General features: G+C 41.0%; 2 protein-coding genes across 6 annotated transcripts in view; one reads left to right on the top strand and one right to left on the bottom strand.

Moving 5' to 3' along the window:
• Positions 1-8,550, top strand: part of kif17 (kinesin family member 17) — a 10,162-nt gene extending 1,612 nt beyond the window's left edge. Inside the window, exons 3-19 of the mRNA XM_025060086.1 lie at positions 337-440; positions 539-728; positions 925-1,395; positions 1,507-1,601; positions 1,702-1,906; positions 2,341-2,417; positions 2,485-2,615; positions 2,700-2,928; positions 3,076-3,334; positions 3,415-3,476; positions 3,560-3,680; positions 4,058-6,407; positions 7,446-7,566; positions 7,644-7,707; positions 7,798-7,880; positions 7,951-7,988; positions 8,203-8,550. Of these exons, the coding sequence (XP_024915854.1) occupies positions 337-440; positions 539-728; positions 925-1,395; positions 1,507-1,601; positions 1,702-1,906; positions 2,341-2,417; positions 2,485-2,615; positions 2,700-2,928; positions 3,076-3,334; positions 3,415-3,476; positions 3,560-3,680; positions 4,058-4,242 (2,129 nt within the window). The 3' untranslated portion in view covers positions 4,243-6,407; positions 7,446-7,566; positions 7,644-7,707; ... (1 more) ...; positions 7,951-7,988; positions 8,203-8,550. The remainder of the gene's footprint in view (positions 1-336; positions 441-538; positions 729-924; positions 1,396-1,506; positions 1,602-1,701; positions 1,907-2,340; positions 2,418-2,484; positions 2,616-2,699; positions 2,929-3,075; positions 3,335-3,414; positions 3,477-3,559; positions 3,681-4,057; positions 6,408-7,445; positions 7,567-7,643; positions 7,708-7,797; positions 7,881-7,950; positions 7,989-8,202) is intronic.
• A 3-nt stretch (positions 8,551-8,553) lies between these two features.
• On the bottom strand, positions 8,554-15,698 carry LOC103386460 (eukaryotic translation initiation factor 3 subunit I-like). Of its 5 annotated transcripts, none has more exons than XR_003051089.1 (8): positions 15,501-15,698; positions 15,120-15,208; positions 14,627-14,695; positions 14,233-14,288; positions 13,640-13,746; positions 9,589-9,662; positions 9,211-9,304; positions 8,554-8,983 (listed from the first exon to the last, which is right to left on the bottom strand). XR_003051089.1 is itself a non-coding variant. In XM_025060085.1 (8 exons), the coding sequence occupies exons 3-7, from the start codon at positions 14,682-14,684 to the stop codon at positions 9,220-9,222; spliced, it is 366 nt and encodes a 121-aa protein (XP_024915853.1). In that variant the 5' UTR covers positions 14,685-14,695; positions 15,120-15,208; positions 15,501-15,627; the 3' UTR covers positions 8,554-8,983; positions 9,211-9,219. The 5 variants fall into 5 exon arrangements, 3 of the variants coding, with proteins under 3 accessions (XP_024915853.1, XP_016891821.1, XP_024915852.1); XM_025060085.1 differs by having other exon boundaries at positions 13,654-13,746; positions 15,501-15,627; XR_003051088.1 differs by lacking the exons at positions 15,120-15,208; positions 15,501-15,698 and having other exon boundaries at positions 8,554-8,712; positions 8,892-8,983; positions 13,654-13,746; positions 14,627-15,113.
• Between the last annotated feature and the right edge of the window lie 140 nt (positions 15,699-15,838).

The following is a 15,838-nucleotide window of genomic DNA, read 5'->3' as shown; positions in this document are numbered from 1 at the left end:
TCCGAAATGTCATTTACATAATACTGTGCCAAATAGTTAAGAATAAAAACATTATCCATTTGGAATTCAAATTATTTTATGTATTTAAATCTTTCATTTTTAACTCCTCAGACATTGTTTTGTACTGTAGATTTTGTCTTAATGCAATTTTTAAATAATTGTCTGCATTTCCTGCAGCATTGTGGGACTGACGAAATATTTACATTTTCATTTGTGTCGTGCAGATTTTAAAGGCACATGTTTGTGTTGATGTAACTGTGTAAGTTGATATAATGTCACGTCCAGTGGTGGACTGAGCACTCTGTTGTGTTGTTATTTAATGGGAGTTTATGTGGTAGTGTGCAGAAAACACAAAATTCCTGGTGAGGGCCTCCTACTTGGAGATTTACAATGAAGAAGTCAGAGATCTTCTGGGCAGTGACACCAAGCAGAGATTAGAGGTACTGCAGTCTCTTCCAATTCGATCATGACATACATTGCTTCATTAAAGGTGAACACGGTGACAGTTTTTAATTGTGTGTGTGTGATTATCATGCAGCTGAAGGAGCATCCAGAGCGGGGTGTGTACGTGCGGGATCTTTCCATGCACACTGTGCACAGTGTGGGGGAGTGTGAGAGAGTCATCGAGCAGGGCTGGAGGAACAGGGCGGTGGGCTACACCCTGATGAACAAGGACTCCTCCCGCTCCCACTCCATCTTCACTATCCACCTGGAGATCTGCAGCACCGGTGAGAAGAGGGTTCGGGGCGCTGTGAGACACTTTTCAAATTTGACATTTCTCCAGTCACTTGTTAATGACAACCTGTACGTGAAAGTGAACGGCGTTGTACCTCATATGTATTTTTTCAGTAAATGTCAGTAAAATGCTAATTTAGTTTAAGGTGTCCCTACCTTCCCTTCTCCCTTCCTCACCCTCTCTCCCAGACGCAGCAGGCCAGGACCACCTACGAGCAGGGAAGCTCAACCTCGTCGACCTGGCAGGAAGTGAGCGTCAGTCTAAAACCGGTGCCACTGGTGAACGACTGCGTGAGGCCACAAAGATCAACCTCTCCCTCTCGGCCTTGGGGAATGTCATCTCTGCCCTGGTGGACGGTCGGTCCAAGTACATCCCCTACAGGGACTCCAAGCTGACCAGGCTGCTGCAGGACTCCCTGGGAGGAAACACGCGTACCTTGATGATCGCCTGCCTCTCCCCTGCCGACAACAACTATGAGGAGACCCTCAGCACACTCCGCTACGCTAACAGGGCCAAGAGCATCCAGAACAGACCTCGTATCAATGAGGATCCCAAGGACGCTCTGCTGAGAGAATATCAGGAAGAAATCAAACAGTTGAGAGCCTTAATCTCAGGCCAGCTGGGAAATGCTAACCTTTCCCCTGCCGACTTACTTTCCAGTAAGTGACCCTTTTTGTCCCATTTCTAATTTTTTTAAATAAATTTTACTCTTATTATTAATTATTATCAACTTATTAATTTTACAGAATTTCTGTTTTGTTTTGATTCAGCTCTACTGGCTGGTCACATTTCTGACAAACAGCCTGACCTTTCCTCGAGACCACATTCAAGCACCACAGAAGCAGAGAAGGAAAAGATAAAAGAGGCAACTTCACGTCGTTCCCACTCTGATAGATTTCCTCCCACATTGTCACACGTATTGTCTCTGACTCAAGCGATGACTCCATGATTCACTCTCTCTGCAGGAGTACGAGGAGAGGCTGGCCAAGTTACAGGCCGAGTACAATGCAGAGCAGGAGTCCAAGGCCAAGCTGCAGCTGGACATCACTGCACTGCGCTCCAGCTACGAGTCCAAATTTTCAAACCTGGAAAAAGCCCGAGCCAGCAGGGGGAGCACTGTCCCAAAGAATGACAACAGAAAACTACACACTGCACAAGTCAAAGAACCATGTGAGTAGTTAAGATGTGTTAGTAGTAGGGCTGTCATTAAAAATACTCTGATTAGTCACAGAGTGATTGAACATGATTGAATTAAAATATTCCACAAAACACAACAACATATATACAATTAAAATCAATTATTTAAAATGAATTATTTTAAACAAACTTACTGCACTCTATAAGGCTGCTCTGGTATTTTAAGCTGAAAGCGCTCCAGTGAAATGGAAACTTTGGATGGACAGTTGACAAAAAAAATTTGATCAATTTCACACATAAATTAACCACTTAATATGTATATATTGACTGACCTTGCTTTCAGTGAAAAAATGTTTCTGACATATTCTGGATATTTATGCTGTTTTGATATATTTTACTGAGTCATTGTTTATGTTGTTTGGTATGGAAACTCTGTGATCAGACTCTGCTTTGTTTTCCGGCGTTAGCGAGCTCTGTGAAACAGTCCTGCCATAAACCTGACCCACTGATCCACAGTGCAGCTAAGGACACTCCTGAGATGAAGGTCTGTTTGATCACCAATCTGATCAATAATCACTAGGGGGAGACAGTAACAGGATTTCCATCATTAGGAAACTGAGGAAACACTCTCACTGGTGAACCAGTCAGATGTTAGTCCCAAAGGTCCAGTTGAAGACGGACACACACAGTCTCCTGATGTCCCCACAGAGGGAGCTGTGGATCAGAAACAGGTTCTAGAAAGGTCTGTGGCCTCTGAGCCTCACAAGCCGTGTCAAGATCTCATGGTGTGTGTGGCCTGTCACTTGTTGATTCCGGTTTCTGGCAGGCTGCAGCAGCTGGAGCAGGAGGTGGTGGGCGGAGAGCAGGCCAAGAACAAGGAGTTACGCCAGAAACAGCGGCAGAGGAAAAAGCTCGCTGACCAGAGGAAAGTCCAGCTGGTCCACGCGTTGTCTGAGAACAGTGAGGAGAGTGAAAATGTTCTCTTCAATGTCTACAATTCCATCCAGGAAGAAGTCCATGCCAAAAGTCAGCTTCTGGTCAAGGTGCAGGGCAAGGTGGGTCAGAACATCTGAAAAGTCGAGTACATTTTATTTGTTTAGTCCAAAAAAGAAATTAGAAACAATGATCAATTGTAACGATTTGGAATTCACTAGATTCTTTGTGGTTAAGCTGGAAGCGCTGCTAACACTCTGCTAACACAGCTGAAAGCAGCCAAACTGGAGATCCGTGACCTTCAGGCAGAGTTCGAGGTCGAGAGAAACGACTACCTGGCGACAATCCGACGGCTGGAGAGAGAAGGCCAGCTCCTCCACGGTCTTCTTGATCGCATGGTACCCCTGGTGCGTAGGGACTGCAACTACAGCAACTTGGACCGCCTGAAGAAAGAAGCAGTTTGGGATGAGGAAAACGCCACCTGGAGGCTACCAGACGTAACGGTGCAGAAAACAACCTTGCCCTCAGGTATGCCAGAAAAGTTTCACTATTCTTTATTGAAAATACATTTGACATTTTTAAAAATTTTCTTTGATTCTGCCTTATAGCTGTTCATCCTAAACTTTCTGCTCGCAGAGGCTCGACTGCTGAAGGTGGAGAGACCTTCACGGTGTGTGTTCGAGCTTCCTGAATCATGTTTTAAACCTGAAGAATGATAACTTGACATGAAGGTGTTTTCTTTCTCTTTAACAGGTGGAAGAAGATCGGTATAAAGAAATGTTGGACCGCAGTGACAGCGAGAACATCGCCAGCAGCTACTTCAGGTCCAAGAGAACCAGCCAGCTGTTGGGCGGAGACACTACCAAGGGACATGGTAAGACTGGAACCAAGACCTGGGGCCTCATTCATCCAACATATGTAACAAAGTTAGAAATATATAAAAGAAAAATTAGAAATATATGAAAGAGTGAAACCTAAATATTAAATGTTCCAAGTGTTAAATCTAAATCTAAACATTGATATAAATGTTAAACCTAAATGCTAAATCTAAATATTAGATTTAAATGCTAAATGTAAATGCTAAAATATATTGACGCTTCATTTAAATATTTTGGGTGAGACTAAATATTTAGTTTATATGCAAATTCACACTGTCGGTAACCGGAAGTACCAAAATAAAAGCTTGCGGGGGTCAGGCTGGAAAACAAATTGAAGCTAATTTTTCTCTAATGCTCAGTGTTTTCTCCGTAGCTCTCCACTCTGCCCAGCTGGTCAACGGTGCAGCTCACCTGTCACTAAGCAGTTCTGCTGTCAACACACCCGTCACGTCTGACCCTGTGATGCCACGCCCCTTCCGTCTGGAATCCCTGGGTGTCCCTGTGTCCAGTGGTAAGGTCAAGCGCAAAAAGAGCAAAAATCACAGCGAGGGAATGTAAAGAGACGGTTCGTCCCCACGTCGCATACGGTAGAAGATGTGGTTAGTGATCTTGCCTTACACCAAGGAGGTTGTTGGTTAAACCCTCTTTGTCTGGAGTTCTCTTCTTCTCCTCATGTGTGGGTGGATTCTCTCCAGTTACTGTGGTTCCTTCACACATTTCAAAAACACTTACTATTCTGGTCTTTGGACACCACCATTTTCACTGTTGGAAAGTTTGATTTTTTTTTTTTTATTATTTAAATGTTTTTAACAAAACTTCTATGCACGTTACCATCTTCAACTAATTGTACAGAAAATATCTAAAATAATTTTCACATTTTATTTTTTACTTTAACTCTATTTGATTACTTTGAGATCACTGGCTGCTAATGTAATAGTTTCCCTGAATATAAAAAAGCGTTTCAGTGTACTGTAATACTACCCTGGTTGATACAGTAACATGTGTATAGTGACACAGTGAGTGACTCGGTCACAAATGGGTCAGTAGACTGTTGTCAAGGCTACAGCGTTGACACCTACTGTAGTAGACAGTTATCTCATGTTACATGAGGGTCAGAGCTGCAGGGTTCAACACAGTGGAATTTGGTGTCTTCTTGATGAACTCTAATGAAGTAACTTTATAATTACACAGGAGCCAAATAAAAAACAACGGTTGAATGAATACTCTTTAAACTTTATTTTCTCATTAAAGTAACCATGAAGTACTTTTTTAACTGTAAATCAATAAACTCAGAGCTCTGCAATTTTTGTTTTTGTCCAAAGGTAAAATGTCTCACATTTTCCAATACTCACTTGAAGATTTTACATTAATTTTCAACATTATTTTAAAGGCACAGACACAGGTCAGTTCCATAGTTCAAAACCTGATAATAATAATGATTTAAGTAGGTACAGTAAAACCGATGACAGCATTATAAAGCCGATGTCAGATAAAACTGAAACTTATTTGTCAGATAAACTTAGAAAATCCTTTCAATTATGGCTGTGGGCTTTGATTTGGTCCAAAAAAAACGAACAATTGCTGATTCTTATAAACTAGAAAAGTCATCAAACCACATCCAGAGAGGAGCTGGAAGTAAAATATCAAGATGTGGGAAAAATAAATAAAATAAACAATCTCAAAGAAAGAATTATGAAAGACATATTTAAAAAATCTGATAACAAAAAAGAGCTAATAGATGGTCTTGAAAAAGATGAGAAATAATCCAGTATTTACATGCTGGAAAAATAGAAATATTTTGGGGGAAAAAAATGGTTGTTGTTCCGTATTTAAGCACATTGACCTGAAGTGTCATTGGGGGTTACAGTACTAATCAATCCAGGCCTGTTAGGTGACATGATACCTGTTCATCCTAGTGAAGCATTGGATGGAATCAAGAGTCGTACCTGTGAGAGGTATCAAAATGGAATATCAGCTGAGTAGGCAGTTCTCTGAGTCCTGTGTAAGATGAGCAGTGAGACTGATAGTAATTCTGTAAGTGGAGGAAACTGAGATGATGTTGAAACGCTGTGTGTGTTCACAGAGACCAGAGCAGGAGCTGCCGCTGACTCTGCAGCTGCTTCAGAATCAACAGCCTCGTCATTAAAGAACACTCAGGATTTAAATATAATATCCAGATTTTAGGGGAAAAATAGACTTTTTTTAAAACTATAGTGCTAGTCCTTGGAAATAATCCCACTGAAGATGGTCGCATGACTCACTAATCAAACAGTATTAAACACAATCACATCCAATCAAAATAGAAGATGATTGGTGATTATTAAAGTAAAAAAATCACAAGACATAACTTTAAAAAATTTTTTTTTAAAACATACACTTTGGTAGAAGTAATAACCTTATTCTAAAAGCTGAACTTTGTGAGTCATTGTCAGGCACACGGTTGGGCAGGGCCGGAGTGGGCCCCTTCTTCAGCCCGGGAGTTTCATCCAGGCTACGACCGATGAGATCCAAGCTCTGTACAACAGCAGTGGACCAGAGAAGCCCATCTCTCTCAGAACCACCCGGAGGACGTTGAAGCGACTGGGCTACAGACGTAATAGGCAGCATCCTCGTCAGCCACAGACCAATACGGACTACGATCACTCTGGTCAAGTCAAGGTCAAATTCTTGGAGCTCATTTGCAAGGACGAGACCGGAAAGGAAACGCAGGGACAACATTTAAGGTCTACATCAAATTTTCATAATAGCCTTTGTTATTTATCTTATCCTCATTTCTACAGCCGTTTCCCATGGCAAAGACGAGGAACTTAAAGCTATCTCAGAATTAATCAAATCAGTTATTTTATATTTCAATGTACCGTTTGTTTGGTTTGGGGTATACAGTAATTCATGTACTAGTACACTATCTTTATTATGTAAGATATTTCGCAGTAGAAAGTATCAGGTTTGCTCTCCTTAGTTTGGATCAAGTTTGCCAGCCTGGAAAGTACTGGCTGGAAAGTACTAGCGCCTCGTTATCCAATCACAAGCGGCATCTACAATCCTCCAGGTGACAGTGCAGGCTCGTTAGTTTGTCAATGAGTAGATACACACGATCACTGCGCCCTATTGTCGGTGTAGCTAACAGAAAATCCCTGCAATTTATACTGAATTATGCTGGAAATACTGATCACATCGACCTAGAATAACGCTGTGTGAAGGCACAAAGAAAATGTTTGCTATTATTACGACGGTACGTATTTCCATCTATGGTTCTCTTCACTTTGGCTGTTAACGCGTCATGTGAAGGACCAGTATTCCGCAGAGCTTGCGGACAGTTTGTTTTAAACCGTCTCCACTCTGCTGAATCGCCGGGTGAGGCAGCAGGTTAGCGTGCTAAACAGTAGCCTGTTTGAGCCGCAAGGTTTGCACATTCAAACTAATGCTGATTGCACGAATCGCTTCAGTCAGCGTGTTATTCAGTTGTACGAGATTGTGCGCTTTGTTATTTGGCCTCTAAGTATCTGCACGAAGTCTGTTTGGTTTGACTGGTCCAAACATTTTGTGTGTTGCAACTTTAGCCACGTGTTAGTGAAGGCTTGTTCTGTGGGGAACGTTTGCTTCAAAGCGGTCCTTGCACTTTGTAGTGAATTGTAACGATGACACGTCCATGAAGAATACGGCACATTTTTATCGAGGGTACGAATTTACCCTCATTCATTATTTAAGCGTGTGTGCGCGCACTCGTGCAGGTATGAAATTGATTAAATAAATCCCTCCAGGTGTAGCAGCAGACGCATATCGCCATCAACTGGGCCGGTGGACTCCACGACGCCAAGAAGTTCGAAGCATCTGGATTCTGTTACGTGAACGACATCGTCCTGGCCATTTTAAGCTGCTCAAGTAAGAAAAACATTCCAAGATTGTCAGCGGAAATGAAAGTTTTGGACAGCATTTACAGTGTTGTGAAATGTTTACAGGACATCGGGGCTGGAAAGAGCAAATACTACGCAGTGAATTACCCACGAAGCCATCTTTAAACCGGTAAGTCTGGTTTACTGTGAGTGCTATTTAGTTTTATTTTATTTTTTAATGTGCGTCTTTAAGAGTGTAGTGTTTTTTTTTTTTGTTTAGTTTGAGTGCACACCCGGCGACATGTGCTTTGAGGAGGTTGAAGGAATGCTGCCAACCAAGGGAAAAAAGGAAGCAGAAGAGAGGTAACCTGTGGCTTGTTGACTAGAATCAGAACTAGTAGTGTTATTGCATTTACTCTATTTGTCTTTGCAGAAGTGAAAGAAGAGAAGGAGGAAAATGGAGATATCAGGGTGAGGACAAAGTATCTGTATTTATCACTTGAATTGTTGAATGTGAAATCCTTTAGAGTACCAAGTAGTGGCACAAAGCAAATGAGTGGTTTGCTTAAGTAGATGGTAGTGGCTAATTGTTTTGTAACATGCTAGTGCTAAACACTTTGAACATGATGTAGTCAACCAAGTGCATTTGTATGGAATGTTGTCTTTATTTCATCTTGTGTTTCAGGCCAAAAGAAGAGATTAAACCAAGTCGTTCCACTCCTGATGATGGGCCATTGTTCAATCCTGTGAGCACATGTGGTTGACAGAAGTAGTGTTGTGAGTATGTAGTCTGACATGTATTGTTTTAAATGTGTATCTATGGCCTTTGTGATTGAATGCATGCAAGTGTTTTGCTATTAAAAGAGAAATTGTTGTGCTGTTGGTTATTCTGGTTGGGTTTAACTTTTACCCCTTGTCTTTACCTACACTATACCTTTGACTTTGACAATGCAAGCCCTAAAATGTAATGAGAAACCCCATTAATATTTTCTATTATTTGCTCAATTTCTGGAAATAAATGCAGAGCACACAATATTCCAACAACTTTCTTTATTCTGGAAGGTTTACAACAGTCAAATACAGCTCACAATGAAAGTGACAATAGCATTAAGGCACAATTAATTTTTACATAAAAAAAAAAGTAAAACTTTTTTTTTTCTCTCTTTACCTTGAGAGGCTTCTTCAGGTGCTTATTCTGGAAGGTTTAAAACAGTTAAGTTTAATACTGATCACAATAAAAGTACAATGCCCCCTCCCCCCCCCAAAAAAAGTAAAGTTGTTTTTTCCCTCTGAAAAAGTCACTGTTGCAAAAAAAGTAAGTGTTAAGTATCTGTCAAAAGTGCAAAGGCTGAAAAGTTTAAGTAAAATACTCACAAGTCCAGCAAACAAGTGATCTGCTTCAAATAAAGTTTCTCCTTCACTCTACCTGGCAGAGTCCAAGCTGCTGTCTTCTCCTCCATAGCTATCTGTTAAGACAATGATAAAAGCATACAAGGAACAATCAAAAGCTGTCTGTTCTCAGTCATTTAATCTAAAAATAGTTACATCGAGGGCAACTGGCCAAAGTGTGTTTTATTTAAGACACTTCGCCTCTCCTCAACTGAAGAAGCCTCTTCAAAAAAGCCTATTACATCCAGTTGCTCTCAATGTAACTATTTTTGGAACAATCAAAAGCTGTGTTGGTCTCATTTACCTCTTGTCGTCAGAGTGGAAAGCCACACAGTTGATGGGACCAAAATGACCTTTGACTTCTGTCAAACTCCTCTTTGTACACAGCGTGGAAGAACCTGCAGATTAGAAGAACACGTCATGTGTTAACACAAACACAGGTTTTCCTTAAAAGCAGCTACAAAGTATTCACTTCCACAGCACCACCAACAACTACAAGTTTACACATTACTATGACTGCTCACTATCAACAGTAATACAAAGTTGTGGCTTCTTCAGTGCTAATGCAAATGGCGCAAGGTACATTCTCATCATCTGTTTCTTTTGTTCAGATGAAGTCAACAGTCACTGGATGCTTTATTCAACCACACAACAATACTTTGGAAACACCACTTTAACTTACCCGGCTTCAAACTTGCCAATGCTGGTGGAAGCTGTGGTCACGCCCATGGTCTCCTGCTCACCTCCCATAAGCACCTACAACACACACAATTGCAAGGTTATTGTTGATCTACTAGGATACACATTGCACAGGATATGTCATTTACACACTACGTGCAGCGATTATCAACTGACAGTCCATGTCTTGGATTCCACAACAAACATTAAATAATTTGTCACTCCTAAAGAGAATCTTAGCATCTTTAACTCTGCCACCTCCAGCTCCTCCTCCTGTCTTCTGCCTATTGCTACTGTCTCTAAACCATACATCATGGCTGGTCTCACCACTGTCCTGTAAACCTTTCCCTTCACCTTAGCTGACACTCTTCTGCCACCGATCACTCCTGACACTTTTCTCCAGCTGTTCCATCCTGCCTGTACTCTATTCTTCACCTCTCTTCCACAGTCTCCGCTGCTCTGAACAGTTGATCCTAAGTACCTAAACTCCTGCACCTTCACCACCTCTGCTCCTTGTAGCCTCACTATTTCACTGTTCTGCCTTTCGTTTACACACATGTACTCTGTCTTGCTGCGACTGACCTTCATTCCTCTTCTTTCTAGTGCAAACCTCCACCTCTCTAGGTTCTCTTCTAGCTGCTGCCTACTCTCACTACAGATCACAATGTCATCTGCAAACATCATAGTCCATGGGGACTCCTGTCTGACCTCATCTGTCAATCTGTCCATCACCACAGCAAACAAGAAGGGGCTCAGGGCCGATCCTTGATGTAGTCCCACCTCCACTTTGAAGTCTTCTGTCCTCCCAACAGCGCACCTCACTACTGTTGTACTATTCTCATACATGTCCTGCACCAAACTAACATACTTCTCTGCCACTCCTGACTTCCTCATACAAAACCACAATTCCTCCCTTGGCACTTTGTCATATGCCTTTTCTAGATCTACAAATACACAATGCAGCTCCTTCTGACCTTCCCTGTACTTCTCCATCAACATCCTCAAGGCAAATATTGCATCTGTGGTACTCTTCCTAGGCATGAAACCATACTGTTGTTCACAAATCTCCACTTCCTGCCTCAACCTAGCTTCAACTACTCGTTCCCAAATCTTCATTGTATGGCTCATCAACTTTATCCCTCTGTAGTTGTTACAACTCTGTGCATCACCCTTCTTATGAATTGGCACCAGAACACTTTTTCTCCACTCATCAGGCATCTTGCCAGTCTCTAAAATTCTGTTAAACAAACCAGTCAGGAAATTTACTGCCACTTCTCCTAAACACTTCCATACTTCCACTGGTATGTCATCAGGACCAACTGACTTTCCACTCTTCATCCTCTTCAGGGCTTTTCTAACTTCATCCTTTCTAACCTGATCTACCTTCTTCCTACTAGTCTCTGGCTCCTCGTTTCTACTTTCCCTTTCATTTTCCTCATTTAACAACTCCTCAAAGTATTCCTTCCATCTTCTCAGCACACTTTCCTCACTTGTGATCACATTCCCCTCTCTGTCCTTAATCAACCTCACCTGCTGCACATCCTTCCCAGCTTGATTTCTCTGTCTCGCCAATCTATACAACTCCTTTTCTCCTTCCTTTGTTTCCAAACTCTCATACAACTCCTCATATGCCTTTTGTTTGGCCTTGGCCACTTCCCTCTTCACCTCCCTTGTCCTCTCTTTGTACTCCAGTCTGTTCTCTTCTGTTCTGTCACTGTCCCATCTCTTCTTCGCTAATCTCTTTCTCTGCACACTCTCCTGGATCTCCTCATTCCACCACCAGGTCTCTTTGTCCTCCTTTCTCTGCCCAGAGGACATACCTAGCACCTTCCTACCTGTCTCCCTCATCACTGCAGCTGTAGTCTCCCAATCATCTGGGAATATCTCAACACTACCCAGAACTGCCCTTACTTCCTTCCTGAAGTCTTCACAACATGTCTCTTTCCTTAGTTTCCACCACTTGATCTTCTGCTCTGTCTTCACTCTCTTCCTTTTTGTCACCTCCATCGTCATTTTACACACTACCATCCGATGTTGTTTGGCTACACTCTCACCTGCCACCACCTTACAGTCTCTAATCTCCCTCAGATTACATCTTCTACATAGAATATAATCTATCTGTGTGGACCTGCCTCCACTCTTGTAAGTCACCCTATGTTCCTCTTTCTTTTGGAAATATGTGTTTACCACAGCCATTTCCATTCTCTTTGCAAAATCTACCACTGCCTGTCCTTCTACGTTTCTCTCCCTAACACCAAACCTGCCTATCACTTCCTCATCTCCTCTGTTCCCTTCCCCTACATGACCATTTAGGTCTGCTCCAATCACCACTCTCTCTCTCCTGGGGATACTCTCTACCATCCAATCTAGCTCCTTCCAGAACTTCTCCTTTTCTTCCAACTCACAGCCCACCTGTGGGGCATAACCACTAACAACATTAATCATCTCTCCTTCTACTTCTACCTTCACACACATCAACCTGTCTGACTCTCTTTTCACCTCTACCACATTTCTTACATATTCTTCCTTTAGGATCACCCCTACTCCATTTCTCTTCCCATCTGAACCATGATAAAACAGTTTGTAGCCTCCTCCAATGTTTCTAGCCTTACTGCCCTTCCACCTGGTCTCCTGCACACACAAAATATCTACTCTTCTTCTCTCCATCACATCAGCTATTTCTCTACTTTTCCCTGTCATTGTACCTACATTCAAAGTTCCAAACTTCAGACTAACACTTCTATTCTTCATCTTTTCTCTTTTTCTCCTAACCAAACGCCCTCCTCTTCTTCTCTGTCTCTGACCAACAGTAGTCCAATTTCCATCAGTGCCCTGTTAGTCAACGGCACTGTTGGCGGTCATTGTTAACCCGGGCTCAACCGATCCGGTATGGAAATCGTTTTATTGATTTGCATATTTGATTAAGCTAAACATTTTATGCCGGATGCCCTTCCTGACGCAACCCTCACCATTTATCCGGGCTTGGGACCAGCACTATAAACACGGCTTCGTGTACCCTAGTGGCTGGCTTAAGCAATCTTTTATTCAAGCAGTAAAAACTAACACAAAACCATAACAGACAGTTCATTTCAAACTCTACCACGCATTTCTCCTAAGATGTACTTCAAATATTCTATTTCCATATAAACTTTATCTTTATTTTGTCATTGTACATAAGTGTACATAAGTACATAAGTCAGTGGATTCACATTACAAGGTCTGTAGTATGGACAGAAGACCAACACACCTAGACTGAAGGAAAATGTCATTGTAAATAAATTAACAAGTGGACACACTCAAAGTAACCACACCTACTACTGTGGTTTTTTTGCGTATGTTGTTATAACCCCCAGCAAATTGTCAATGTTTACTTCAGCTCACACATACTTGTATAACAAACTATCAACAAATATCTTCAAATACATTTATCATTCACATATTTCTGTTGTTCTACTTTGGAGGGGATCTTGAGCACAAATGACCAGAGGGTCACCTACCAATTCCCTACATATATAAACAATGACGAGTACAAGAGTTAAAAGAAAACCAATAACTCTTTTCTTTGTTGACGACTTCCGTTAGGCAACCGGACATTTTCACTTTTTCAACAGAGGAGGTGGGCTAAGACACAACCCACATACAGAAACCATTTTGATGAGGATTACATCAACAGATCAAACTCCTAACGACTGTTAACAGATGACCCCGACGGCCCACCCGACAGAAGGGACCTGAAGTAGTTTTGGTCACAACCACAGTATATATTTGATGTACTCCCCTTTACCAGTTAGAACTAAAGAAGCCTCTCAGACGAAATGTCTTCTTGAGAAAATTTCACGTCCAGTTGCCTAACAGAACTCTTTTACCGTGACCTGGATGACTGAAAATATTCATAGACAACTCTTTTCTTTATTTGCCTTCAAAAACTCAGGTTTAAGTTCTAAGGTTAAAAATAAAACTCTTCTCTGGGCGTTCTCCTTGATGGCCAGCCAGGTGTCATTCTGATGACTATTTATAACATTTTTCAACAACTGTTATTCACGTCAATCATTTACCTAAGAGTTCTCACCTTGGCGGTGTTGTCCATTGAGGCACCGATGTACATGGTGAGGTCTACAGACGTCTGTGTCGTTGATGTGCCAGCTGTGCTCCTTAGCGTGTTCTGATGGCACACATTAAAGAAGGGACACAGAGCAAAAATGAAACACCAAAATATAAAAAAATTAACAGGAAATTATCCAAAATACATTTAAACACTCATACATAATATGTCTGCTGGAACGGCCTATATAGCCAACTGTTTATTTAATTATTTCACCATTCAACTATTTACACTGTGCATATATTTCTTATATTATATATTTATTTTATATACTTGTTCACATAACATCCTTATAATTATACTAGATCTGCTTATATATGTATATATATATATATATCATACTGTAGGTATAATGTGGTATACTTTACATTATACCAATTTAATTTAGAATTATAGTATAACAAAAATATAATATATAACAATTGAGACTGCAATCAACAATGCTGTTGTTGTTGTTGTTTTGGAGCTGTATTGCTGCTGGAACTCCCGAGGGATTCACAAAGTTCTATCTATCTATCTAAACACATGCATTTTCTTTTCACCCACCGGTCTCGTGATCCCACAGTCGACAGCTGATTCTGTCAAGACATTTTTGGTGTCCCCTGAGAAGAGCCAGTTAGGGAACGTATCACGGCAGCAATTCATGAGCGTACACTAGGGTCATGATTACACATTTACTTGGTACAATAACTGTCAGACAATTGATCACAATATTACAATTATTATGCTTTTATTGGTCTTACAACACTGTGCTGTTGCATGATAACATAACCGTCATTCAATTGTTTATTGCGTTTATTGTTTGAGTTCACCTTCACTTTGGTTATATTTTCTGACACTACGTACAAATGTTCATATCACATATTATTCGTGATATCAACTTATGACATCCGCGTTGAGGACAGGGCAGCATACCGAGCTAAATAACATCAAAGGATACAGTCACAGTCTTCACACCGTACAGCTCCCGTGTGTCTGTTGTAGGTACTGTGTACCATACGTTGGCCACCTGTGTGTGGAGACATTGTTGAAGGCAATGTTAAAAGGCTTCAATGCAATCATGACTTCACTTTACAGACTAATGGTTTGCTCTACACTACTGGCACCACCAATAACCTCTGGAAGAAATCCTTTTTGCACGACTTTTCTTTTAATCTGAATAAAAATAAATCAATTCTACTGGCCCTAATCGTGTCCCCTTTTCATGATTACAGTATGATTTTCATATCACACACACTATAGAGCATATAGCCTTATGTTTGTAAGACAATTGGAAGTCAAAATTAGCAGAGGATTACTCTGCTACTCGATTAGCAGAATCGTGTTGCCATTTGTAGCTTCACGTGGACATTCCATATTCTTGACGTCAAACTAATTACTATGCTATAGTCATTGGTGGCACCTGTTAAGAGCAATAATTTCTTGTCACTCACTGGATCTTTACCGACGGAAAACAGAAAGTCTTTTTCTCTGTTATACTCTGAGTGATGGGCCGTTCGTGGCCCTGCAGTAGAATGGGTTTCTGTACAGAAAGGCAATATTTGCAAGTTCATTTCATATTTTCAAAAACGTGCATCAACCAAGCTTAAATTATTCTTCTTCTTCTCTTCTCAAAGGCCAATTTATTATTCAGAACGACAACTCTATATTCATTATTTATGACAAAAAACTAACATTTTAACTTATGACAAAAGCTAACTTTAGCTGCCGAGACACATATGCTAGCGTAAATTGCACTAACGTTCTTGACCGAATGACTCAAACAAAATACATGATACATTAAACCCACTCATCAATCAATCAGATGTAGTCACCGTGCTCAGTCTTTTGACTTCTACGCCCGCTGGAAGCCCAAACGTCTAATACTCGTGTCTCATGAGCCGGATGCGCAACCGGAAATAAGGACCGTAAAACCTATTCCTACTTCCGTTATACAAAACGTTCCAATATCAGCGCGCCCCCACAATTGATAACTGACATTCACATTCACATTCTTTTTTTTTGACATGGTTTTGTCTCTTTTTCTGTGATAGGCAGCGCTGCAGAAGTAGAGAATATGACCTGTTTTTTTCTTCCTATAACAAACTTCTGTACTGCATAATTATGTGATTATTAATCACATAATAGGAATGTTTTGGGTGATTTTTGAAAT

Source organism: Cynoglossus semilaevis, chromosome 11, assembly GCF_000523025.1.
Source record: "Cynoglossus semilaevis isolate Cse_v1.0 chromosome 11, Cse_v1.0, whole genome shotgun sequence".
Classification (NCBI taxonomy): domain Eukaryota; kingdom Metazoa; phylum Chordata; class Actinopteri; order Pleuronectiformes; family Cynoglossidae; genus Cynoglossus; species Cynoglossus semilaevis.
The sequence above is the reverse complement of the archived record's forward strand: the minus strand, read 5'-3'. Positions and strand labels throughout refer to the sequence as shown.